This window comes from Salmo salar, chromosome 07, assembly GCF_965601325.2.
Source record: "Salmo salar chromosome 07, fSalSal1, whole genome shotgun sequence".
NCBI lineage: Eukaryota > Metazoa > Chordata > Actinopteri > Salmoniformes > Salmonidae > Salmo > Salmo salar.
This window is the reverse complement of record NC_138297.1, coordinates 55,160,526-55,188,469: the sequence shown is the minus strand read 5'-3', so window position 1 is coordinate 55,188,469 and position 27,944 is coordinate 55,160,526. Positions and strand designations below refer to the sequence as shown.

General features: G+C 48.2%; 1 protein-coding gene across 5 annotated transcripts in view; it reads right to left on the bottom strand.

Moving 5' to 3' along the window:
• Positions 1-27,944, bottom strand: part of LOC106609564 (bridge-like lipid transfer protein family member 3B) — a 53,834-nt gene that overhangs the window by 20,107 nt on the left and 5,783 nt on the right. For 2 of the 5 annotated variants that reach the window (XM_082977776.1, XM_082977777.1), the window contains exons 2-16: positions 22,040-22,202; positions 19,617-19,655; positions 17,558-17,649; positions 17,172-17,361; positions 16,939-17,079; positions 13,352-13,519; positions 7,987-8,173; positions 7,592-7,675; positions 6,571-6,732; positions 5,752-5,861; positions 5,532-5,673; positions 4,950-5,146; positions 3,891-4,658; positions 2,673-3,337; positions 463-543 (exon numbers count right to left, since the gene is read on the bottom strand). In XM_082977776.1, the coding sequence (XP_082833902.1) occupies positions 463-543; positions 2,673-3,337; positions 3,891-4,658; positions 4,950-5,146; positions 5,532-5,673; positions 5,752-5,861; positions 6,571-6,732; positions 7,592-7,675; positions 7,987-8,173; positions 13,352-13,519; positions 16,939-17,079; positions 17,172-17,361; positions 17,558-17,649; positions 19,617-19,655; positions 22,040-22,202 (3,189 nt within the window). Of the gene's footprint in view, positions 1-462; positions 544-2,672; positions 3,338-3,890; positions 4,659-4,949; positions 5,147-5,531; positions 5,674-5,751; positions 5,862-6,570; positions 6,733-7,591; positions 7,676-7,986; positions 8,174-13,351; positions 13,520-15,681; positions 16,178-16,412; positions 16,769-16,938; positions 17,080-17,171; positions 17,362-17,557; positions 17,650-19,616; positions 19,656-22,039; positions 22,203-27,944 lie in introns of those variants that run through there. The other 3 variants (XM_082977778.1, XM_082977779.1, XM_082977780.1) reach the window with 3 other exon arrangements.

Here is a 27,944-nt window from a genome sequence, read left to right as displayed (position 1 = left end):
CACACAAACAAAAACAAACAAACAAGAGTGAGTGTGAGTGGGGGAGAAGGGTGAGGGGAAAGAAAAAAACTGGAGTACTGTGGACCTCAAGGCTTGGCCTTGAGCCCGGTTTCCCAAAAGCATTTTAAGGTTGAGTTCATCATCAGAACAATTGAGCTGGTTCTAACAATGAACTTAGCCTTAAGATGCCTTTGGGAAACTGGGCTCAGGTCTAGACTGTTGACCTAGCCAAGGCTATATGCTACTAGTCACCAGATCAAGGCTACACACACTATTCACCGGGTACACACACCAACTTGCAGCGTGTAAACGTATACAGACCCAGATACACTCCCACAGATAGACAACCAACCACAGACAATTCTACATGCACACGTACAGATACAACACACACACAACGTGTAACAGATATTTAAAGGAATGCGCGGACACACACACAGACAGACCCATAGCGTGTCTTACATGTTGGAAATAGAATATAGGGAGGTGGACCGGGTGTTTGAGGAGCTGAGCCGGTCAGAAACCACTGACAGACTGCCTTTCCTTTGTAGAGAGAGAACACACACACACACACACACACACACCTCGCATGGGTCAGAGCAGAGGATACACTGAGCTACAGAGTAGCAGAGTGAGAACACACACACACCTTGTATGGGAGCACATTGGACAAGGCAGAAACACACACAAATGAACAAACACCTCTTATTGACGACAACATTGATATTGTGACGTATAGGGCAGGTACAGTGTGGTCACGGTAGCTACACAGACATGATGTAGTACTACAGACTGATGCGATGGGACTGACCAAGTAACAGTAAAGTAACAGTAAATTATGGTTTACTAAGCTGGGCATGAATAAGTGAGTAACTGTAATGACATCTGCAGGAAGTATTGTTGTGACTGAGTATTGCAGTAATGGGAGTGACTTAATTTAAAGCTTGTCTTAAGTCCTCTGAATGAGTGTTACGGTCTGCCTGCAGATTGGCCTGCATTTCCCACTGCTGATCTGCCACCGGGACATGCACTAAGTTACAGTAAAGATGTTCTTGTTTTCTTTGATTTGGAGTGAATTATCACAGTGAATGTTTTACAGAACTGACCGTCTGAATAGCTGAACAATATGTTATGGAAGTAACGGAATCAGTGTTCCTCTGGAAAAATGTGTAGCAGTAAAGGGGAAAGGTCCGGGGTTTCCCTCCCCCACTGTATTGGGGGTCCCCCCCCCCAGAGAATTGTTATGCAGAAGGACTGAGAAGCTCACTTCTGGTGACTTTTTAAAAGGACATTCTATCAAAAATTATATTGACACCAACCAAAATATAATTTCTACCTCCAGAAATGAGCCAAATAACATATTGGTAAAATGATTTGTTTAAATTGTAACATAGTGGACCATGCTTATAGCCTATGCATGGTTCATATGATCAGGTATGCTATTAGCAATACGCATTATCACCTGTATCACAACTGATGCAGCATAATGGCTATAAATAAATAGGCTGAAGCATGGGGTAGCCTATCTGCATTTACCCTATTGGGCTAATCATTAGTAGAGTCCTGCATCGAGTCAGATGCATGGGTGAGCCCAAAAAAATGAAATCAAAATCAACTGGCGGGTGGAATAAAAAATTACTTTTCAAACCGAGGGTCGGCTCGTGGTTCAGAACAATTATATTGCGGGTCGGGAAACATTTTAAAACCCAGGCGCTTGTTGTGAATTCCATTCTGTGAGCGGCGAGGCAGACACAAGGCTACCAGCCAAGCACGCATTGAGAGTGTGTGGAGCCGGGAACTGTCCCTTATTCGTGAGGTGCTAAAATGTTCTAATTCTGTTCCCTCTCCCCACCAGAGAATTTGTATTTATTTAACCTTTATTTAACTAGGCAAGTCAGTTAAGAACAAATTCTTATTTACAATGACGGCCAAACCCGGACGATGCTGGGCCAATTGTCCGCCGTCCTATGGGACTCCCAATCACCGCCGGTTGTGATACAACACATTACAAAGCGGATTTTTCCTGGGTAGCCTAGGTTACGTGAAAATGGCTAACGTAGGCCTAACCGGAGAAATAAAAAGGTTATGATAAAGGAATAGGCTACATCACCGTGGAAACATGCTGCGAGAAATCTCCAGTTTGGAAGGACAACACGGTAGATGAATACACAGCTTGCACAAAGTGCAACCAGGTAGGCCTATTTTCGATCATTCAGTTAATTCTAAGTTATTAATTATATTCATTCAGTGTTCCTTCATTAGACCATACAAAGAGTAAACCGGTGCGGCTGGTTAAAGTGTGAGCAGCCTATAAATGCAGCCGATTTTAGATTCTGGGAATTCTATCCCTATGACACTCGTAACTTGAACGCGCCTCGAGAGGAATATTTATCTTGCATATAACACACAACAAGCCCATTCTGTAAATAGATCAACTATTATACTGTGGGGTTGTCTGATTTTGTCTGCAGAGGAAAAGTACATGTGGACTGTTCCAGCATCTTCGAAGTGCACCTCGGTAGAATTTTGTTTTTTTATGTCCCATATTTTTTTGCCATGGGCCACAGCTAAATGACTGCAATGGAAACACTGAACTGAATACCTGGTCATTGACAGTGGCTACAGGTCTAAATAGCTGGTAAAGGACTGTTACGGTGACGGAAGGGAATTACCTGGACATAGACTCAGGCAATCTGGCCCCAGGGTTCTTCTCGTTCCAGTCTTTGGTGGAGAGGGGGTCTGAGAGAGAGGGGTCTGCCCCGGAGGACTCACCCTGCTGGGCTTTACAATCAACTCCGCTCCCCGGCTCCTCTCCCCCAGTCCGGGCCTCCAGGGAAGCCTCTCCCAACTCCTCTGAACTCGATCTCCCTGTCCTCTCGTCAAGAGACGCCTTCAGGTTGGGGGTGGAGGCGGGGATGAGAGGGGCGGGGCCTTGTGTTATCCCACCCTCTACCCCTCCCCCACACATAAGCTGGTCCACTGTACAGCTTCCCTTCGCCCCAGCCCCCTCCACGTGGGTTCCTCTATCTCCCCCCTCCCCTCCGTCACTCCCAGTCTCCAAGGTGCATCTACTCTCCGAAGGGGACAACTCCGACCCTAGGGGGGAACCAGGACCCTCGGGCTGGGGGACCGGCTTCAAGAGGAGAGCTACCTCCGCACTTTTGAGCAGGATCCCCACACAGGCACTGAAGGGCTGGTGGTCTGGAGGGGGGTCCGATGTGGTCTTTGCCTTGTCTCGTTTGGAGCCCATCTCCTCCAGGTCCTGTTGCAGGGTGTGCTGCAAGGCTTTGATGCTGCGCTGCAGCCGCATCAGGAACATGTACTGCCTGTGGCTCACCTGGACACACACATTATGCTCATAACTACACACACTTCAGTGTTCTCAAATAAACAGTGTAACACGTTGGTTCACATTACACTCACACGTCATACATTAATACAAAGTGAACAAAACATTTGCTCCACCACCCTTTTGCCCTCAGAACAGCCTCAATTCATCGATGCATGGACTCTACAGGGTGTGGCCCATGTTGACTCCAATGCTTCCTGCAGTTGTGTCAAGTTGGCTGGATGTCCTTTGAGTGGTGGACCATTCTTGATACACACGGGAAACTGTTGAGTGTGAAAAACCCAGCAGTGTTGCAGTTCTTGACACAAACCAGTACACCTGGCACCTACTACCATAACCCATTCAAAGGCACTTAAATATTTTGTCTTGCTCATTCACCCTCTGAATGGCACACACACACACACACAAGTGGCATCAATAAGGGATCATAGACTGACCAGGTGAAAGCTATGTCATGAAAAGAAAATGTTCCTAATGTTTTGTGTACACACACCTACAGTGTACAGACACACACACCAAAAGATAGGAATTCATCACTCACCTGAGCGCTCAAATGCTTCTGTACGTGCACTAACATGTGCATGTCTGCCTCCTTACTGGAAGAAGATGACGAGGAAGGTGGGGGGATGTTGTCCAGGGACAGTGGCTTGTGAAGCCCGTTGCTAGGCGGCAACGAGGCCTCTGTTGCCGTGGCGTCCGTAACAGTACTATAGTACTCCTTCAAAAGCCTCTTCCTCTGCAGACGTCCCACGGTGTCCACAGGCTCGCTCCTGGCCAGGCCTGCAGCTGCAGAAAGGGGCGTTCTCTGCCCTCTCGAAACCACGCCCATTAGCCGCTCCTGGTGCTGGGTGTGTCTGACCGGCTGGCACACCCACAGAGTGAGGGGGAAGGCGTCAACGAAGGGCTGGGGCCGCCCCTTCCCGCCGCGCGTCCCCTCGTAGTCCACCCAGAACTGGGCAAAGTGAACCGCCCACAAGTCTGTGGCAGCTGGCATTTTGAGGGCATCCACGCCCAACGAGGGCGACACCAACCCTTTATACACATTGTGCAACATAGTGTCCTGCTCATGCGCGTGGCGCTGGAAAATGGGGTGGATCACCGGGAAGGAGGTGGAGGAGCGAGGGAAGGAGGAAAAGGAGGTGGAGAAGAACTGTTGTTCTTGGAAGGAGAGGAGGAGGGCTTCCAGGTGGGAGCGGGAGCAGTTGGGGGGGTGGCGGGTGTTGGTGGCCACCATCTCCGAGCATTGGACAGAGACGGAGCGGGGGAGGTCCTTGGGATAGGAGGGGTCCCTGTCCGTGGGCACTACCAACTGTGGTGGGGGAGAGAGGAAGAGAAACATTAGAAAATATACACAGAGGTCATCAATGTGTACAAGATGACTAATGAGCATAATTTCCAATCTGTTGAAATGTAAAGACTATGCTCTAACAGAAATGGAGTGTGTTGACCTTTTCAAGGGCTTTTTTCACAGCTATGGTAGTGTTTGCATTTCTCAAATGACTGAATGAAAGTGTCCAAGTACTCAATATGAGTGTGTGTGATTTGAACACAGACATAACATCATGACAGAGTGTGTGTGTGTGTCCTTTCTGCCCTCTACCTTGAGCATTAGTCCGTCCACCCTGATGTCGATGTGCTCTTCAGGCTTCTGTTCCTCGTCGTTGAGCTTGTAGAGCTCCATGAACTGTTCCAGGCTCTGCCTCAGGTCCAGCGCAAACAGGTTGCACCACACCAGGCTCCTGGGGTCCAGCACCAGCTGCAGCGCATTCAGCTGCACATACAGGTTGGGGCAAGGGACTGCAGGAGGTGGGGAAGAGAAGATTACATAATAAACAATGCAAGGGACTGCAGGAGGTGGGGAAGAGAAGATTACATAATAATCAATGCAAGGGACTGCAGGAGGTGGGGAAGAGATTATATAATAATCAATGCAAGGGACTGCAGGAGGTGGGGAAGAGAGGTTGGAAACTACAAATGAGTGGAGAGGGAAGAGAAGAGACGCACTAATGTATTCACCTTTCCCTCAGCACCAACACCCGATTCACATAAACATCAAGTCAAGACTTCAAACAGTTCAATCAGGTGTGTTAGCGCTAGGCTGGAATAAAGCATGTACACCCTGTAGGATGAGGGTCCAGGAACCAAAAACTAGGAACTGAATGAGAGTAGGAACCAATCTTACTGGGGTAGTCCTTTCCGTCAGGGAAGTAGTATTCGGTGAACTCGACGTGGATGGCAGGCATCTCAGGAGGGAGGTACAGGGACTTCTTATTACAGGAGATCATGGCCTTAGGGCTGGAGCGACGCTGGTCTGCTGTGGACACCTGATATACACACGGGATGAGGTCAGTACGCAAAGTGGGTGGATCAGATAAGCACGTCAACTGTGTGCGTGTGCTGACCTGGTAGATGCTGAAGTCAGCTATCCTGAGGACAATGGAGCTGGACAGGAGCTGCGTCCTGGGGGTCTGGGGAGAACTGAGGATACTGGTAGAACTAGTACTGATCTTACCTAGAAAGGAGAGGTGAAGAGAGGGGGGGAGGGAGAGAAAGGATGGTAGGGAGAATAAGGAGACAGAGGGGGGAGAGAGAAAAAGAGAGCCAATCAGAACACTTGCCACACTCTGACGTCATCTCAAAAGGTGTGTATCACCGCACACCGCGTGCGCACACCATGGGTTAGGGGGTACCTGGCTCTAGGCATGAGAAGCAGCACTGTGCCCGCCCCCGCGCCCTCGCTCGTACCATGGCTCGTGCCCGCACCCACCCCGGGGGTAGGTCATCTGGCCCCCTAACCACCACTATTCTTCCTCTTCCTGTCTGGTCCTGCCCTACGGGACCATACACACTGTCCCTAACACTGGAGACACTGGAGGGATACCTGGACACTGGAGAGGGGGGGACACAGAACTCAGAGTGACTAGGCAGTGTGATGCTAGGGAAACCAACACTTCACTTAATTCCAACTCTACGGGCTCTTCTAAAAATGACCCACTAGATGACATCAAGTGTATTCTAGTTCAGTTGAATGTCAACTGTCTAACCAACATCACTCTTCATGGGCTGCTGGGACAGATTCTTATAGTTGTTGAATAAAAAGAGAATCAGGTCAGATGCTCCAACACACCTTTATTGGATTACTATGTTTCAATCACATTAAGGGGAGGTGTGTGTGTGTGTGTGTGTGTGTGTGACTGTGTGTGTGCTGCTCTTCTGTTTACCGTGCTGTGGTGAGGTGTGAGAGTTGGCTGGGCCCTCCCGGTCTCTCTTGGCGGTCTTCAACATCTCCACGTTAGACTTGAACTCCTCCAGTAGACTCCTGGCCCAGCCCTCCCTGGCCTTAGTGGCCTCACTGTACTGCATCCAGTGGAGACAACTCTCACCTGGAGACAGAGAGAGATGAAGGGAGAAGGGGAGAGGACAGAAAGCAAGAGACGAGGGAGAAACCGTTGTCTAAGTACCTACCCTTATCACTAATAGAGGTGGTATACAGACAGAAAGACACGTTTTGTGGTGTTGAGAGATCAGAAAGATTACTATTACTCCCATCAGCTGTGTGGCAGTGGTTGTGTAGAGGTTGTGGTGGTGTTCACCTGCTCTGTGGGTGGGGTAGTAATGTTGGAGGGAGGTTGGGTAGAGGTTGTGGTGGTGTTCACCTGCTCTGTGGGAGGGGTAGTAATGTTGGAGGGAGGTTGGGTAGAGGTTGTGGTGGTGTTCACCTGCTCTGTGGGAGGGGTAGTAATGTTGGAGGGAGGTTGGGTAGAGGTTGTGGTGGTGTTCACCTGCTCTGTGGGAGGGGTAGTAATGTTGGAGGGAGGTTGGGTAGAGGTTGTGGTGGTGTTCACCTGCTCTGTGGGAGGGGTAGTAATGTTGGAGGGAGGTTGGGTAGAGGTTGTGGTGGTGTTCACCTGCTCTGTGGGAGGGGTAGTAATGTTGGAGGGAGGTTGTAGTGGTGTTTACCTGCTCTGTGGGAGGGGTAGTAATGTTGGAGGGAGGTTGTAGTGGTGTTTACCTGCTCTGTGGGAGGGGTAGTAATGTTGGAGGGAGGTTGTAGTGGTGTTTACCTGCTCTGTGGGAGGGGTAGTAATGTTGGAGGGTGGTTGTGTAAAGGTTGTAGTGGTGTTTACCTGCTCTGTGGGAGGGGTAGTAATGTTGGAGGGAGGTTGTGGTGGTGTTTACCTGCTCTGTGGGAGGGGTAGTAATGTTGGAGGGTGGTTGTGTAAAGGTTGTGGTGGTGTTTACCTGCTCTGTGGGAGGGGTAGTAGTCCAGGGTAATGTGACTGAAGGAGAGCTGCATGGCCCCACCAGTTATCCTCTTATTGATCACTGGAGAGAGGGTTGGGAGGGAAGGAGGGATGCATGGAGGGCGGGAAGAAGGCAGAGGCAGAAGATAAGGTAATGCACAAAGGTCCAATGTGCGTCAGAGCCCAACTTGATGTGTAGGTATCAGACAGTCAGTCAAACATCTGTCTGACGTTTGTGTGAGGTATGTGTGTGTTTTACATTTGTATGCGTGTATTAGCAGGCGTGTCTATGTGATGTGTGTGTGTGTGTACACGTGTCATACGTCTGTGTGTGTGTGTGTGTGTGTGTGTGTGTGTGTGTGTGTGTGTGTGTGTGTGTGTGTGTGTGTGTACCTCTGTCCTTGGCGTGTATGTCGTCACAGATGTGCAGGTCGAGGTGTGTGATCTGCAGGTGATGGGAGGTCTCACACACGTCGAAGGCAGCGAACAGATTAGCCATGGTGGCGCTCTGGTCAGCCGCTGTGCCTGACGACACCTGCTGGCTACGCACCTGCTGGGCTGAGGGGGGCGCCGACGACTCCTGGATACAGACCAGAGACCGTAAAAAACACACAGACACAGATGCAGACACCGGCACAGAGACATATGGAGATGCAGACAGACACAAATAAAATGAAGTGAACATCAATTTTATTAGTGCATCCAACAAGTGTTGCTTGGGGTAATGGCGTCAGCTGGGATTTTTACGGGCTCCTAACCAACTGTTCCATTTTGTCTGGGTTTTTCACATCGTTTGTAACTTGTTTTGTACATAATGTTGCTGCTACCGTCTCTTATGACCAAAAAGAGCTTCTGGATATCAGAACAGGGATTACTCACCTCGAAACGGACAAAGATTTTTTTTATTTTATGAGTCCGACACGAAGGATATACTTCTTCTCCAAGACCAGGCCCAAATCCCTGTCATTCGCATGAAGAACAGACGGAAATACAGGGGGAGGAGATCAGGGTGCCTTGTGAGAATTTGTTGGCAAGTGGGTAGCCCACCTCTGCCATCCATTCTATTGGCCAAAGTGCACTGGAAAATAAGATAGATTATCTCCGCTCGAGACTATACCCCAACCAGGAGCCACGGATTACAGGCAACATCTGCACCGAGCTAAAGGCTAGAGCTGCCGCGTTCAAGGAGCAGGAAAGTAATCCGGACGCTTATAAGAAATCTGACAATGCCCTCAGACGAACCATCAAAAAGGCAAAGTGTCACCTAAGCATGCATGAGCGCGCCAGCTATTCCAGACGACTGTGTGATCACGCGCTCCGTAGCCGATGTGAACAGGACCTTTAAACAAGTCAACATTCACAAGGCCAAAGGGCCAGATGGATTACCAGGACGTATACTCCGAGCATGCGCTGACCAACTGGCAAGTGTCTTCACTGACATTTTCAACCTCTCCCTGACCGAGTCTGTCAAGCAGACCACCATAGTCCCTGTGCCCAAGAAAGCGAAGGTAACCTGCCTAAATGACGACCGCCTTGAAGCACTCACGTCGGTGGCCATGAAGTGCTTTGAAAGGCTGGTCATGGCTCACAACATCAGCATCCCGGAAACCCTAGACCCACTCCAATTCGCATACCGCCCCAACAGCTACGCAGATGACGCAATCTCAATCACACTCCTCACCGCCCTTTCCCACCTGGACAAAAAGGGACACCTATGTGAAAATGCTGTTCATTGACTACAGCTCAGCGTTCAACACCATAGTGCCCACGAAGCTCATCACTAAGCTAAGGACTCTGGGACTAAACACCTCTGGACCCTGGACTTTGACGGGCCGCCCTCAGGTGTTAAGGGTAGGCAGCAACACATCTGCCATGCTGATCCTCAACAGGGTGGCCCCTCAGTGGTGCGTGCTTCGTCCCCTCCTGTACTCCTTGTTCACACACACGACTGTGTGGCCAAGCACGACTCCAACACCATCATTAAGTTTGCTGATGACAAGAGTGGTAGGTCTGATCACCGACAACGATGAGAATCTATAGGGAGGAGGTCAGAGACCTGGCAGTGTGGTGCCAGGACAACAACCGCTCCCTTAATGTGAGCAAGACAAAGGAGATGATCGTGGACTACAGGAAAAGGAGGGCCGAACACGCCCCATTCACATCGATGGGGCTGTAGTGGAGCGGGTCGAGAGTTTCAAGTTCCTTGGTGTCCACATCACCAACAAACTACCATGGTCCAAACACACCAAGACAGTCGTGAAGAGGGCATGACAACACCTTTCCCCCCTCAGGAGACTGAAAAGATTTGGCATGGGTCCCTAGATCCTCAAAAAGTTCTACAGCTGCACCAGAGAGCATCTTGACCGGTTGCATCACCGCCTGGTATGGCAACTGCTTGGCATCCGACAGTAAGGCACTACAGAGGGTGGTGCGTACGGCCCAATACATCACTGGGGGCAAGCTTCCTGCCATCCAATACCTATATTTATTTATTTATTTATAAAATCTTTATTTAACCAGGTGGGCCAGTTGAGAACAAGTTCTCATTTACAACTGCGACCTGGCCAAGATAAAGCAAAGCAGTGCGACACAAACAACAGAGTTACACATGGAATAAACAAACATACATTCAATAACACAATATAAAAAGTCTATATACAGTGTGTGCAAATGAGGTAGGATAAGAGAGGCAAGGCAATAAATAGTCCATAGTGGCGAAATAATTACAATTTAGCAATTAAACAACGGAGTGATAGATGTGCAGACGATGAATGTGCAAGTAGAGATACTGGGGTGCAAAGAAGAAAAAAAAAACAGTATGGGGATGAGGTAGTTGGATGGGCTATTTACAGATTGGCTATGTACAGGTGCAGTGATCTGTGTGCTGCTCTGACAGCTGGTGCTTAAAGTAAGTGAGGGAGATACAAGTCTCCAGCTTCAGTGATTTTTGCAATTCGTTCCAGTCATTGGCAGCAGAGAACTGGAAGGAAAGGCGACCAAAGGAGGAATTGGCTTTGGGGGTGACCAGTGAAATGTACCTGCTGGAGCGCGTGCTACGGGTGGGTGCTGCTATGGTGACCAGTGAGCTGAGATAAGGTGGGGCTTTACCTAGCATAGACTTATAGATGACCTGGAGCCAGTGGGTTTGGCGACAAATATGAAGCGAGGTCCAGCCAACGAGAGCATACAGGTCGCAGTGGTGGGTGGTATATGGGGCTTTGGTGACAAAACGGATGGCACTGTGATAGACTGCATCCAGTTTGCTGAGTAGAGTGTTGGAGGCTATTTTGTAAATGACATCGCCAAAGTCAAGGATCGGTAGGAGAGTCAGTTTTACGAGGGTGTGTTTGGCAGCATGAGTGAAGGATGATTTGTTGCAAAATAGGAAGCCGATTCTCGATTTAATTTTGGATTGGAGATGCTTAATGTGAGTCTGGAAGGAGAGTTTACAGTCTAACCAGACACCTAGGTATTTGTAGTTGTCCACATATTCTAAGTCAGAACCGTCCAGAGTAGTGATCCTGGACGGGCGGGCAGGTGCTGGCAGCGATCGGTTGAAGAGCATGCATTTAGTTTTACTTGCAATTAATAGCAGTTCGAGGCCACGGAAGGAGAGTTGTATGGCATTGAAGCTCGTCTGGAGGTTAGTTAACACAGTGCCCAAAGAAGAGCCAGAAGTATACAGAATGGTGTTGTCTGCGTAGAGGTGGATCAGAGACTCACCAGCAGCAAGAGCGACATCATTGACATATACAGAGAAGAGAGTCAGCCTGAGAATTGAACCATGTGTCACCCCCATAGAGACTGCAAGAGGTCCGGACAACAGGCCCTCCGATTTGACACACTGAATTCTGTCTGAGAAGTAGTTGGTGAACCAGGCGAGGCAGTCATTTGAGAAACCAAGGCTGTTGAGTCTGCCGATAAGAATGTGGTGATTGACATAGTCGAAAGCCTTGGCCAGGTCGATGAAGACGGCTGCACAGTATTTTCTCTTATCGATGGCGGTAATATCGTTTAGGACCTTGAGCGTGGCTGAGGTGCACCCATGACCAGCTCGGAAACCAGATTGCATAGCGGAGAAGGTACGGTGGGATTTGAAATGGTCGGTGATCTGTTTGATAACTTGGCTTTCGAAGACCTTAGAAAGACAGGGTAGAATAGATATAGGTCTGTAACAGTTTGGGTCAAGAGTGTCACCCCCTTTGAAGACGGCAGCTTCCCAATCTTTGGGGATCTCAGACGATACGAAAGCGGTTTGAACAGGCTAGTAATAGGGGTTGAAACAATTGCGGCGGATCATTTTAGAAAGCGAGGGTCCAGATTGTCTAGCCCAGCTGATTTGTAGGGGTCCAGATTTTGCAGCTCTTTCAGAACATCAGCTATCTGGATTTGGGTGAAGGAGAAATGGGGGAGGCTTGGACAAGTTGCTGTGGGGGGTGCAGGGCTGTTGACCAGGGTAGGGGTAGCCAGGTGGAAAGCATGGCCAGCCGTAGAAAAATGCTTCCTGAAATTCTCATGGATTTATCAGTGGTGACAGTGTTTCCTAGCCTCAGTGCAGTGGGCAGCTGGGAATAGGTGCTCTTATTCTCCATGGACTTTACAGTCTCCCAAAAATTTTGGGAGTTTGTGCTACAGGATGCAAATTTCTGTTTGAAAAAGCTAGCCTTTGCTTTCCTAACTGCCTGTGTATATTTGTTCCTAACTTCCCTGAAAAGTTGCATTTCGCAGGGGCTATTCGATGCTAATGCAATAAGCCACTTGCCGGTGTCAGAGGAAGGCCCAAAAAATTGGTCAAAGACTCCAGTCACCCAAGTCATAGACTGTTCTCTCTGCTACACGCACGGCAAGCAGTACAGGAGCACCAAGTCTAGGTCCAAAAGGCTCCTTAACAGCTTCTACCCCCAAGCCATAAGACTGCTGAACAACTAATCAAATGGCCACCTGGACTATTTACATTGAACGACCCCTTTGTTTTTACACTAACTCAACTAACCTGTACCCCCGCACATTGACTCGGTTCCGGTACCACCTGTATATGGCCTCGGCATTGATGTTTTGTGTTACTAAATAAACAAAAGTAAAAAATAAAGTAAATATTTTCTTAACTATTTCTTGAACTACATTGTTGGTTAAGGGCTTGTAAGTAAGCATTTCACGATAAGGTCAACACTGGTTGTATTTGGCACAGACACAAATTGATAAGATTTTTATGAGCGAAGGAGTGTGCAGTGCTCATTCTCACCAGCAGATGGCATAGCCTGCCACATGTAGGTCAGAATGCAGAAAGCCCAGTTTGAGCCAGTACATGAATAATGGAGCGAGAGCTGCGAGAGCGCAGCGAGCGAGCGAGAGCGCAGCGATAGGGAGTGAGAGGCCATATGGCAGAGGGACCGCACAGAGAGAACCAAAAATCCTTTCCTGGAGCACAAGAACTAATTACCAGACCATAACAGAGAGAGCGAGAGAGATGGGGGGGAAGAAAGAGGGAGGGAGAGAAAGATTTTGCCATCTACTCTAAGTGTGGACAGAAGGTTACACGACTGGGGCGAATCATTTCTCCGCTGTAGGTCTGTCTGACAGAGAGGAGTGACTGAGCACATAGCTAGCTGCTTCAGTTGTTAAGTAAGTGTGTGTGTGTGTATATGCATCTGCCTACCTGTGTGTGTTTCCTGGCCTGTGTGCGCACGTGTGTGTCTACCTGCCTACGTGAGTGTGTGTGTGTGTGTCCTTGCCTACGTGCGCCTGCATACGTGTGTACCTGGTCCTCGGAGGCCATGCTCTTCCTCTGCTGAGCAGACTTGTCCATGGCCTCGCTGAGTGACTTGGCGTACTGGACCATGGCTTTGAGCTGGGAGTCAGTCAGCACCCACAGCAGGTCATCTAGGATCAGGATCAGCTTAGAGGCCACCACGTTACAGTCCTTGGACTGGAGATAAACACATTCTACATAGATTATTACATACAAAAAGACATGAATACTCATATATAGACCACACACACACACACAACACATGCTTTATACATACATACATACATACCATGTTTCAGTCCTTCATCTGAAGATGAACCAAAACAGTGTTATTCAAAATAATAAAAGTCATCGGACTGGAGAAAACACACACTCCATATCTATGACTGACTGACTGACTGGAGAAAGTACACACTCCATATCCATGACTGACTGACTGGAGAAAGTACATACTCCATATCCATGACTGACTGACTGACTAGAGAAAGTACATACTCCATATCCATATCCATGACTGACTGACTGACTGGAGAAAACACATACTCCATATCCATGACTGACTGACTGACTGGAGAAAACACATACTCCATATCTATGACTGACTGACTGACTGGAGAAAACACACACTCCATATCCATGACTGACTGGAGAAAGTACACACTCCATATCCATGACTGACTGACTGACTGGAGAAAGTACATACTCCATATCCATGACTGACTGACTGACTGGAGAAAGTACACACTCCATATCCATGACTGACTGACTGACTGGAGAAAGTACATACTCCATATCTATGACTGACTGACTGACTGGAGAAAGTACACACTCCATATCCATGACTGACTGACTGACTGGAGAAAGTACACACTCCATATCCATGACTGACTGACTGACTAGAGAAAGTACATACTCCATATCCATGACTGACTGACTGACTGGAGAAAACACATACTCCATATCCATGACTGACTGAACTGACTGGAGAAAACACATACTCCATATCCATGACTGACTGGAGAAAGCTACACACTCCATATCCATGACTGACTGACTGACTGGAGAAAGTACACACTCCATATCCATGACTGACTGACTGACTGGAGAAAGCACACACTCCATATCCATGACTGACTGACTGACTGGAGAAAGCACACACTCCATATCCATGACTGACTGACTGACTGGAGAAAACACACACTCCATATCCATGACTGACTGACTGACTGGAGAAAACACACACTCCATATCCATGACTGACTGACTGACTGGAGAAAGCACACACTCCATATCCATGACTGACTGACTGACTGGAGAAAGCACACACTCCATATCCATGACTGACTGACTGACTGGAGAAAGTACATACTCCATATCTATGACTGACTGACTGACTGACTGGAGAAAGTACATACTCCATATCCATGACTGACTGACTGACTGACTGGAGAAAGTACATACTCCATATCCATGACTGACTGACTGACTGGAGAAAGCACATACTCCATATCCATGACTGACTGACTGACTGGAGAAAGTACATACTCCATATCCATGACTGACTGACTGACTGGAGAAAGTACATACTCCATATCCATGACTGACTGACAGACTGGAGAAAGTACATACTCCATATCTATGACTGACTGACTGACTGGAGAAAGTACATACTCCATATCTATGACTGACTGACAGACTGGAGAAAGTACATACTCCATATCCATGACTGACTGACTGACTGGAGAAAGTACACACTCCATATCCATGACTGACTGACAGACTGGAGAAAGTACATACTCAGCACACAGTCATCTGGTACATCTTTGTTTTCACACACAGAGACAAAGGAGTGTGCATACAACCCACACACACTTTTATCTGTTTAAACACACAGTGGCTGCAGGGCTTGCTGGTGTGTGAGATAAAGATCTTTGTTTACTGAAGCTGATTCTGCAGGCCCACAGACTGGTCTAATAGAATAGAGAACAAGGACTGTTCTGAGTGTGTGTGTGACTGCGCCGTGTGTGTGTGTCGTACCCATCTCGAGGGCAACTGATCTTGGACTGGTTGGTGATGAGGCAGGTGTGTGTGTCGTATGTGTAGTGTGTGTCCTACCAGTCTCTTCAGAGTGGCACTGATTTCAGGTCAGTGTGTATCAGTGTGCTGTGTGTGCGCCCGACCTGCCTCTTCAGAGTGACATCTAATCTTGGACTGGTTGGTGATGAGGCGCGTGTGTGTGTGTGTGTGTGTGTGTGTGTGTGTGTGTGTGTGTGGGGGGGGCACCTAAGTGTGTGTGTTTCCTTGCCCACATGTCTGCATGTGTGTGTGGTGTATTGTACCCGTCTCTTCAGGGTGACTGATCTTGGACTGGTTGGTGATGAGGTGTGTGTGTGGTGTATTGTACCCGTCTCTTCAGGGTGACTGATCTTGGACTGGTTGGTGATGAGGTGTGTGTGTGTGGTGTATTGTACCCGTCTCTTCAGGGTGACTGATCTTGGACTGGTTGGTGATGAGGTGTGTGTGTGTGGTGTATTGTACCCGTCTCTTCAGGGTGACTGATCTTGGACTGGTTGGTGATGAGGTGTGTGTGTGTGGTGTATTGTACCCGTCTCTTCAGGGTGACTGATCTTGGACTGGTTGGTGATGAGGTGTGTGTGTGGTGTATTGTACCCGTCTCTTCAGGGTGACTGATCTTGGACTGGTTGGTGATGAGGTGTGTGTGTGGTGTATTGTACCCGTCTCTTCAGGGTGACTGATCTTGGACTGGTTGGTGATGAGGTGTGTGTGTGGTGTATTGTACCCGTCTCTTCAGGGTGACTGATCTTGGACTGGTTGGTGATGAGGTGTGTATGTGTGGTGTATTGTACCCGTCTCTTCAGGGTGACTGATCTTGGACTGGTTGGTGATGAGGTGTGTATGTGTGGTGTATTGTACCCGTCTCTTCAGGGTGACTGATCTTGGACTGGTTGGTGATGAGGTGTGTGTGTGTGTGGTGTATTGTACCCGTCTCTTCAGGGTGACTGATCTTGGACTGGTTGGTGATGAGGTGTGTGTGTGTGGTGTATTGTACCCGTCTCTTCAGGGTGACTCTGATCTTGGACTGGTTGGTGATGAGGTGGGTGTGTGTGGTGTATTGTACCCGTCTCTTCAGGGTGACTGATCTTGGACTGGTTGGTGATGAGGTGTGTGTGTGGTGTATTGTACCCGTCTCTTCAGGGTGACTGATCTTGGACTGGTTGGTGATGAGGTGTGTGTGTGGTGTATTGTACCCGTCTCTTCAGGGTGACTGATCTTGGACTGGTTGGTGATGAGGTGTGTGTGTGGTGTATTGTACCCGTCTCTTCAGGGTGACTGATCTTGGACTGGTTGGTGATGAGGTGTGTGTGTGGTGTATTGTACCCGTCTCTTCAGGGTGACTGATCTTGGACTGGTTGGTGATGAGGGTGTGTGTGTGGTGTATTGTACCCGTCTCTTCAGGGTGACTGATCTTGGACTGGTTGGTGATGAGGGTGTGTGTGGTGTATTGTACCCGTCTCTTCAGGGTGACTGATCTTGGACTGGTTGGTGATGAGGTGTGTGTGTGTGGTGTATTGTACCCGTCTCTTCAGGGTGACTCTGATCTTGGACTGGTTGGTGATGAGGCGGATGGGGGCACTCAGCATCTCGTTCTGGGCACTCTGGATGGCGTCCGCCTCGATGCGGATCATCTGCCAGCTGATCTCCTTAAACGTCAGGATCTGAGGGACGCACCGGTAGCCATGGTTACACACACATTGGGTTGCCATGGTTACATACACTTCCATGCCATGTGTGTATGCAGTGCACCCACCTCTCCTCTGTGTGGGTCCTGTATGCGCGTGAAGCGGAGGTCTGACAGGCTCCAGCTAGTGTTGACAGAGTAGACCTGCAGCTGGCTCAACTCAAAGGAGGCGTTGAACGCCTTGGCACTGATCTTCACCACGATGGAGTTGATGGACAGAGAGATGCCCTCCACCACCTTCTCAGCAAAGCCATACTCACTGGGGGAGTGGGGGAAGAGGAGGTAGGCAATTGAAGGCTGGATTTGGATGAACTGAATGCAGGTGTTTTTTAGTAAAGTATTGTTCAGTCCCATCGCACGAGGACAGGCAGACACCATACACTTACGCACTCATGCACACACACAACTACCCTCAAAGGGGGGGAGAAAGAGAGAGAAAGAGCGCCAGCTCCCACCTTTGCCCCGAGGCCGTTGCTATGGGAGACGGGCCGTTGGGAGGGCGGGGCTCATCACAGGTGCTCATCTCCATTACCACCTTGTCCAGGGTCTGGGAGACAGAGAGATGCAGACGATTACCACACACACACACACACACACACACACACACACACACACACACACACACACACACACACACACACACACACACACACACACACACACACACACACACACACCAGGGCTCGACATTAACGGTTGTCTGCTTGCCCGTGCAAGTAAAAAAAATTGGCGGACATGAAGAACATAGATTAAGTTGGAATGGACAAGAAAAGAAAAAAATGTGATTTTTGCACAGATCAAACAATGAGGCTACTCCCATCAGACGTGGATGAGTGTCATCCAGATGGTGTGTAGCACACTGGCCTCCCAATCTCTGCAGAGCTCTTCAGAGGATAATTGTAGGCCTTTATTGACAGGCACATGTGGTCTTTCAATCACAGTCAGGAGATGTGTTTCTGAGATCAAAGCGAACATACCCGCGTGTGCCCGTGTTGATATTTATTGCTAATTAATGATTTATTTGCCCAGTTATAGCTCATTTTTGGTCAGCAATGCAAATCCTGGAAAAGTCATGGTGTTCACATCACCTGCGTGTGCCAGTGGGCCGTTGCCAGAGGCATTTGTGCAGCAGATAATAAGTGTAGTTTGTCTGGTTAACTATACTGAACAAAAATATAAAAAAGGCAACATGCAACAATAAGGAAATTAGTCAATTGAAATAAACTCATTAGGTCCTAATCTATGGATTTCACATGACTGGGCAGGGGCACAGCCATGGGTGTACATAGGCCCACCCATTGGGGAGCCAGGCCCAACCAATCAGAATTAGTTCCCCCTTGATATGCAAAGGAGAAATGCTCACTAACAGGGATGTAAAAATGCATATCTTTTTTTTTCAGCTCATGAAACCAACACTTTACATGTTGTGTTTATATTTTTGTTCAGTGTAGATGGCCAATTCAAAACATATTGTAGTTTGTCTGGTTATCTCGCTAGTTAGCTATTAGCATGTATTAATGTCATTGTCATGTCCGATGTCCTAAAATAACTTTCCACCGCCACTTGTGTATAACCGCAAATGGCCGACACAGTTGATACAGGTGCATAGTTGATGAAACCAATGCTGCATACTCCAGGTGTAAAACAGTCACAAACGCACAAAATTGGCTTGGATTCTCCTCTATTCAATACTGGCCATGTAATTCTGACAATTTTAAATATTCTTAGAATTGGGGGGGGGCTTTACTTGGCTCATTGCGCTCTAGCAACTCCTTGTGGCGGGCCGGGCGCCTCCAGTTGTCAGGTGAGCGGTGTTTCCTCCGACACATTTGTGCGGCTGGCCTCTGGGTTAAGCGGGTGGCCTCTGGAGGGGGGGGGGCATGACTCGACCTTCGCCTCCCGAGCACGTTGGGGAGTTGCAGCGATGAGACAAAATCGAAATTGGGGAGTAAAAGGGGGAAACATTTTTTGTTCTAAAAAGACTGCACTCCAAGTAGCTCTCCAGATGGAGGGTTGACGGACCACGCATTTTATACAGTAGCTCTCCAGATGGAGGGTTGACGGACCACGTGTTTTATACAGTAGCTCTCCAGATGGAGGGTTGACGGAGCACGTGTTTTATACAGTAGCTCTCCAGATGGAGGGTTGACGGAGCACGTGTTTTATACAGTAGCTCTCCAGATGGAGGGTTGACGGAGCACGTGTTTTATACAGTTGGCTATCAGGGCAGTATTTTACTTTGTGGGGAGTTAAGTGCCTTGCTCAAGGCCACAACGGCAGGAGATGGTGTATAATACATGGGATCAGAGAGCAGCAGCCTTCCTTTGTCAGTACCAGTGAAAATAATGAAGGTTATTTTAGTTCCTTGCGTCATACAACAATTCTCAGTCACCTTATTTTCCCATGTTGTTACAGGCTTTTTTTTTAGGGGGGGGGGGGGGGGGGGGCGACGACGACAAGTGACTAAAACAGTTGTAACGTGTCAGCAATAGGGGGAAGGAGGGCGGGACTTACCAGAGAGATGGGGTGGGTCTTCAGCTTGGTCCATGGGATCTGTCAATGAAGACAAGGAATTAGAGTCAGCCAGTCAAGCTCAGATAAGTGACAGTGATATTGGTTCAATATCATACACCTGCAATCGCTGTGAATGTAAATCAGCTGAAATGAATGGAATTGGGCCGCTCCAAGAGAACCAGGATGAGAGAATGAATCATGGAGACAGTCTAGAGAAGCAGTCAGAGTGCCAGCACATTCCACTCCTCCCTAAACTACACTAATCCCTCTGAGCGGACCCTCTTAATCATGCCCGTGTCAAATCAAATAGCTCTTTGCGCGCAAAGAGCTATCTGCAGATTTGGGCATGTTCATCTTCCCCCACAACGAGTGACTCCCTGTTAAAAGGCTATAAACACTGAAATAAACATTTAGATATGTGGCGCTAATTGAATTACTACACTAAAACTGTATTTGACTTCTTCAGTCATTGAACTGAAACGGTTTAGAAAATAGCCTGCTCCTGTAGGTGAGGTTGGAGCAGAGATTTAGACAAGGAAATGAACAGTTTTTGGGTGCCTGAGTTGTGGGTGTGTGTATCTGCTCCAATGAGGATGGGCATGTGTATTGTAACAGAAGATGGTGTGCGTGACTGTATGCGTGTTGGCATCTAAATCAGACAGGCCATAGAAGAGATCTCTCTCTGTGTTAGAGGATTTACCTACAGCTGGGGGACCCACACACCCCCTTTTTCTCTCTAGATCAGTGGGAGCTATTAGCTATAGGTTCCGCTTGGCCCCAGCCCACTGGTCCTCCCCGGCTAAGTGGGGCCCCAGCCCACTGGTCCTCCCCGGCTAAGTGGGGCCCCAGCCCACTGGTCCTCCCCGGCTAAGTGGGCCCCCAGCCCACTGGTCCTCCCCGGCTAAGTGGGCCCCCAGCCCACTGGTCCTCCCCGGCTAAGTGGGCCCCCAGCCCACTGGTCCTCCCCGGCTAAGTGGGCCCCCAGCCCACTGGTCCTCCAACCCACTGGTCCTCCCCGGCTAAGTGGGCCCCAAGCCCACTATTTCACTGTTCCTATTGGCTAGATGACCAAGCCCACTATTTCACTGTTCCTATTGGCTAGATGACCAAGCCCACTATTTCACTGTTCCTATTGGCTAGATGACCAAGCCCACTATTTCACTGTTCCTATTGGCTAGATGACCAAGCCCACCATTTCACTGTTCCTATTGGCTAGATGACCAAGCCCACCATTTCACTGTTCCTATTGGCTAGATGACCAAGCCCACCATTTCACTGTTCCTATTGGCTAGATGACCAAGCCCACTGGTCCTCCAACCCACTGGTCCTCCCCGGCTAAGTGGGCCCCAAGCCCACTATTTCACTGTTCCTATTGGCTAGATGACCAAGCCCACTATTTCACTGTTCCTATTGGCTAGATGACCAAGCCCACCATTTCACTGTTCCTATTGGCTAGATGACCAAGCCCACCATTTCACTGTTCCTATTGGCTAGATGACCAAGCCCACCATTTCACTGTTCCTATTGGCTAGATGACCAAGCCCACTGTTCCTTTAGACTAGACGACCAGAACTCTGTGACACACTGGCTAAACTCCAAGGACTGTAACGTGGTGGCCTCTAAGCTGATCCTGATCCTAGATGACCTGCTGTGGGTGCTGACTGACTCCCAGCTCAAAGCCATGGTCCAGTACGCCAAGTCACTCAGCGAGGCCATGGACAAGTCTGCTCAGCAGAGGAAGAGCATGGCCTCCGAGGACCAGGTACACAGACGCGCATGCAAGCACGCATTACGATTGCAGCATTGCACCAAGGACAACGCACAGCGAGTGTGACACGTCAATAAAGCTAAGTTAGTGACAGTCAATGGGCCTCGTCTAGGAAAACATAACTTAAGGCAATTTCAGTTTAAATTTCAGAAGACAGTTTCAACGCTGGGCGGCTCCCAACTACTTGTTAGAATATATTGCCTGCTATGTAAAAAGGAAGGTCATGAGACAGGGATAAGATGAAGTCCTGAGACAGCAGAGATAAAATACAAGAGAGAATCATTAGGGCAAAGAAAACAGAAGAGGAAGGAGAACGCTGGTAGTGGAGACCCGAGTAAAATAGTTTGTTGTTATTCTGCTCCATTCACCATCTCCAGGGAGTGTCAGATGATGTGTGCATACAGACACAGTTCATCTCAGTGCACTTCTATATCCACCGCTATCATAACGATGTAGACAAGGGAGAATGAAAGAGAGTGGGAGAGAGTGGGATTGGGGGTGAGAGAGGGGGGTGGGCAGGGGGAGAGAGATGAGAGGTAGCAGACAGTAAAATTGAAATATGGACTAAGATGGTGGGGTTCATCTGAGGAGAGGGACAAAGGGCGAAAGCACCGCCCAGAGTGCAGGTGTGTGCGCACGTCTCCCTCTCTCTTACCCGGATGGCAGCCTTGTTGCAGCCCACTTTGTTGATGGCCAGCCAGGTGGGCAGGTCCAACATGCTCTGCAGTACCTCCTCATCCAGCTCCAGGTTGGTGAGCTGGCCCTCGCCCTTCAGCGTGCTCAGGTTGATCTTGTCTGGGGACAGGTTCTTAGCAAACCTGCAGGGGGAGGAGGAAGGAGAGGAGGGGAGAGGAGAAAATGAGTATTGTTGTTCTTCATTCAACATCAAGGAAAGAAGCCCTTAACATACATCATAACTACAAATACAAGACACCCTTGCTTTTGGGAGGGAGAGACTAAGTGAAAGAGAGGTTAAATGCAATTCTCTCTCCTGTCTTTATTGGCACAATTCATTAGAGTACAGTCCCCCTCTCTCCCTTACGACCAGGGAGAAGAGTGAAAAATAAAGGCAGAGAGGGTGGACAAGAAAGATAATGGACAAGGAAAGAAAGACAGAAGAGAGAGGTATAGTCTAGAAGAGACAAGGGAGCCAACCAAATCAGCCTGTTAAAAGTGGTGAGCAAACCTTTTGGAAAAAATTGTTCGATCAATTAAAGTTATTTTACAGAAAACGAATTAACAACAGACTTTCTGCATGCTTATTGGGAAGGGCACTCAACATGCTTGGCACTGACAAATGACTGATGACTGGCTGAAAGAAATTGATATTAAGAAGATAGTGGGAACTGTTTTGTTAGACTTCAGTGCAGCTTTTGATGTCATTGATCATAACCAATTGCTGAAAAAAACTTAGGTGTTATGGATTTGCATCATCTGCCTTATTATGGACTGAGCGTTACCCATCTAATAAAACTCAGAGGGTTTTCGTTAATGGAAGCCTATCTCATACAAATTCATTTCAGTGTGGTGTACCGCAGGGCAGCCTGCTAGGGCCATTGTTTTCTGTTTTTACAAATGACCTTCCACTGACCTTGAATAAGGGCTGTGTGTCTATGTACGATGACGACTCAACAGTATACACGTCGGCTACAACAGTAAAATAAATAACTGACACTTAACATTGATCTCCGTTTGCTAAGTCAAACGACACCGCTGGTCCTGCTCACACTGCCCTACCCTGTGCTTTGACCTCTTTCTCCCCTCTCTCTCCAGATGAAATCTTGCGTCTTGTGACGGCCGGCCGCCCAACAACCTGCCCACTTGACCCTATCCCCTCCTCTCTTCTCCAGACCATTTCCGGAGACCTTCTCCCCTTCCTCACCTCGCTCATCAACTCATCCTTGACCGCTGGCTACGTCCCTTCCGTCTTCAAGAGAGCGAGAGTTGCACCCCTTCTGAAAAAACCTACACTCGATCCCTCCGATGTCAACAACTACAGACCAGTATCCCTTCTTTCTTTTCTCTCCAAAACTCTTGAACGTGCCGTCCTTGGCCAGCTCTCCTGCTATCTCTCTCAGAATGACCTTCTTGATCCTAATCAGTCAGGTTTCAAGACTGGGCATTCAACTGAGACTGCTCTTCTCTGTGTCACGGAGGCTCTCCGCACTGCTAAAGCTAACTCTCTCTCCTCTGCTCTCATCCTTCTAGACCTATCTGCTGCCTTTGATACTGTGAACCATCAGATCCTCCTCTCCACCCTCTCCGAGTTGGGCATCTCCGGCGCGGCCCACGCTTGGATTGCATCCTACCTGACAGGTCGCTCCTACCAGGTGGCGTGGCGAGAATCTGTCTCCGCACCATGCGCTCTCACCACTGGTGTCCCCCAGGGCTCTGTTCTAGGCCCTCTCCTATTCTCGCTATACACCAAGTCACTTGGCTCTGTCATATCCTCACATGGTCTCTCCTATCATTGCTATGCAGACGACACACAATTAATCTTCTCCTTTCCCCCTTCTGATAACCAGGCGGCGAATCGCATCTCTGCATGTCTGTCAGACATATCAGTGTGGATGACGGATCACCAGCTCAAGCTGAACCTCGGCAAGACGGAGCTGCTCTTCCTCCCGGGGAAGGACTGCCCCTTCCATGATCTCGCCATCACGGTTGACAACTCCCTTGTGTCCTCCTCCCAGAGTGCTAAGAACCTTGGCGTGATCCTGGACAACACCCTGTCGTTCTCCACTAACATCAAGGCGGTGACCCGATCCTGTAGGTTCATGCTCTACAACATTCGCAGAGTACGACCCTGCCTCACACAGGAAGCGGCGCAGGTCCTAATCCAGGCACTTGTCATCTCCCGTCTGGATTACTGCAACTCGCTGTTGGCTGGGCTCCCTGCCTGTGCCATTAAACCCCTACAACTCATCCAGAACGCCGCAGCCCGTCTGGTGTTCAACCTTCCCAAGTTCTCTCACGTCACCCTGCTCCTCCACTCTCTCCACTGGCTTCCAGTTGAAGCTCGCATCCGCTACAAGACCATGGTGCTTGCCTACGGAGCTGTGAGGGGAACGGCACCTCCGTACCTTCAGGCTCTGATCAGGCCCTACACCCAAACAAGGGCACTGCGTTCATCCACCACTGGCCTGCTGGCCCCCCTACCTCTGAGGAAGCACAGTTCCCGCTCAGCCCACTCAAAACTGTTCGCTGCTCTGGCACCCCAATGGTGGAACAAGCTCCCTCACGACGCCAGGACAGCGGAGTCAATCACCACCTTCCGGAGACACCTGAAACCCCACCTCTTTAAGGAATACCTAGGATAGGATAAAGTAATCCTTCTAACCCCCCCCCCCCCCCCTTAAAAGATTTAGATGCACTATTGTAAAGTGGTTATTCCACTGGATATCATAAGGTGAATGCACCATTTTGTAAGTCGCTCTGGATAAGAGCGTCTGCTAAATGACTTAAATGTAATGTAAATGTAAATGTCCAGTCAGTTTTAGAATGGGTATCTAGCAATAGGCTGGTGCTAAATATCAAAACTAAAAGAATATTTTTGGGGAGAAATTACTCTCAATGCTAAACCTTGTTTAAATCCATTATTGAATAATGTGGCTTTTGAGGAAGTTGAGGAGACTAAACTGCTGGGTGCAACCCTAGATAGCAAGCTGTCATGGTCAAAACATAGACTCAATGGTTGCTAAAATGGGAAGAGGTCTGTCCAGACAGATCCTACAGGCCCTAGTTTTGTTGCACCTTGAATACTGCCCAGCTGTGTGGTCATGTGCGGCAGAGAAGGACATAGGTAAATTGCAGTTGATTCAGACCAAAGCAGCACATATCGCACTTAGATGTACACGGAGGGTGAATGTCAGTAACATGCATGTCATTATCTCCTGCCTCAAAGTTGAGGATAGATTAACTGCATCACTATTGGTCTTTGTGCAAAGTATTGATGTGTTGAAGGTACCGAACTGTCTGTTCATGCAGTTGGCAAACAGTTCGGACACTCATCGGTACAACACAAGACATGCAATCTGAGGTCTCTTCACAGTCCCCAGGTCCAGAACAGAGTCTGGGAAATGCAGTGTTAAATAGTTATGACTACATGGAACTCTGCCACCCCAGGTAACTCAAGCTAGGATTAAAACCAGATTTAAAAAAACAGATAAAAAGAACAGCTTACTGCACATAAGGGACTGTGGCGAGACAACCATTTTTTTTTTTATATACATCTCTTGTATTGTAATTTGCACTGTACTATGTATTAGACCTAGATATTGTGTATGTACTGATATGTAGGCTAGGTGTGATGTTTTAAATGTATGTATTTCAGTCCTTGACTAATAATGTTCTGTACTAGGTAATGTTTCATGTGGACCCCAGGGAGAGTAGCTGATGCTTTTGCAGCGGCTAATGGGGATCCTAATAAATACCAGTACCCAGAGGAGAGGCCAGATAGTAAAACAGAGAGAGAGATGAGGAGGCCTGTAGGTCTGTTATGGAACATTATAGAGTTCTGCTGAAAGTCAAACCGTACTCAAGGGTGTGTGTGAACTTTAGGGTCACACTGTCTCAACTGTAAGGGTTTCCCAACTCGTATCTTTCATCAGAGGTAGCACAGCCAATGAGTGTGTGTGTCCTGGGTGCGCATGGGTGGGTTCCATCGCTAGGCCCCGCTCAAAGCTCCAACACACACTGTGCCCATGACCTGGTGCCATATTCCCTAGACTCCCTACCACAGTATGTGGTTAGTAGTTAGCCAAACACCCACATACCAGGCAAAAGGTCATTGTCCTAATTAATGTTTACATATAAAGAATTCCCAGTAACTCACAGCCAGATTTTATCAATCCACATTACACACAACAACCTGTGTGTGTTTGTACACCACAAGTGTGTCCATATACAGCCTGTGTGACTACGTTAACTATGACTTTATCGATCTACGTTACACCACAACCTAAGCACGACAACACACACACACACACACACACACACACACACACGTTAATGTAGCAGAGACTGCCACGGTTTGACTGCTGTAATCTTGTTAGCTACCTGGTTGGCAGGCAGCTAATCTGACAGATAGAAGCACCATGCTCTTAAATAGGACCAGATCAAAACCTCCCAACTGTGCTGCAACATTCAGCCAACATTTAAATAACATCCTTTAACCAATATTTTAATAACCGCTCGACATATTCACAACTCATATAACCGATGGCCTGGTAACTTATATAGCAGGATTAATTTGTCCCACATCACAACACATAGGCTATACCATATTGAAGACAATTAGATGAAGTAACCCTTCCACGCTGATCTGAGGTCAGTATTCACTCTTCATCCAACCGTTGAGGTGATCCTAGATCTGTGCTTTGGGGAAGCAACTCCCTTTCTAGTAAATTACTCATCCAGTCAAGACTCAGCACAGCGTGAGGAGCAGAGGGGCAGTGTGAACGGGCCACACACACACACAGAGAGAGAGAGAGAGCTCTGGTACAGCGAAATCTTATACTTCGGTCAGTTGTGTTGCTGACTGTGGCCATCCGATCAGCTTCTCTGGCCTATCGCACGCACGCCCACACAGAATGACTGGAAACAGCTCATTACACTTCCCCTGTACCTGCCTCATTCCTGATCAAGCTTTTGTTTAGGTAGTTCCCTTATATGGGCTAACCTTTCTAGGAGATCTTTTGGAGCTTTTCAAATGGATGCTTTTTAAAATGTATGCTACTTCTCTGCTGACTGGGTTTTAGATGTTCCATGACTAACTGTGTGCTTATCTTTGTTGGCTGTTGTGTTCAGTCTCAAGTGGGACAAAAGAATACTGGAAGACAGCAAAAATACTCTAAAACATTGCTAGAATCTGCCCTAGAGTGGAGGTATTAAATAAATGATTTTACAACAGAAGTTGGAGACTAACTGGATTGAGGTGGATGATTAGGTGGCTGAGGTATTAGGAGAGGTCAGGTTAAATTAAGCCAAGGCATCAGGATTAACACCCATACTCATTTATATTAGCATGATTCACCCACTCTTCACCGTCATAGCTGGTGCTGGTGTGTGTTTGTCTGTATTTGTATTACACACACAACTTTTGGCCATGGTCTCTACAGACTTTGTAATTGTGGCCTGTAAGGATAACCTTCTCCCTGCCTCCATCAGAGCCATAAATATTACATTGCTCCGGGGCCCTGTGTGTGTGCCGTTCGGTTGACCACACGGTTCGTTGCTGATGTGTGTATTTTAGTCGGACCCACAGGAGATCCCTCACCTTTGACTGACTCAATCTAAACAAGGGATGACAAGGTCACCTGAGCAACCTTCCTCAGGATACACAGACACACATTTGGGTTATTCTTTGAGGGATAAACCAGTCGCCTGGCAGAACTTATTCAATTCAGTAGTCTCTGCAAAGATAGAAAGTGTGTGTGCGCATGCGTCCATTCTTTAGATGAAATTAGAAAATCAACTTGATTAGATGAACGTATGATCTAACTGCAGATCTGTTTCATCTGGCCTTTATTTATTTTATTAGGCCTAAGTACAAAGCTTGT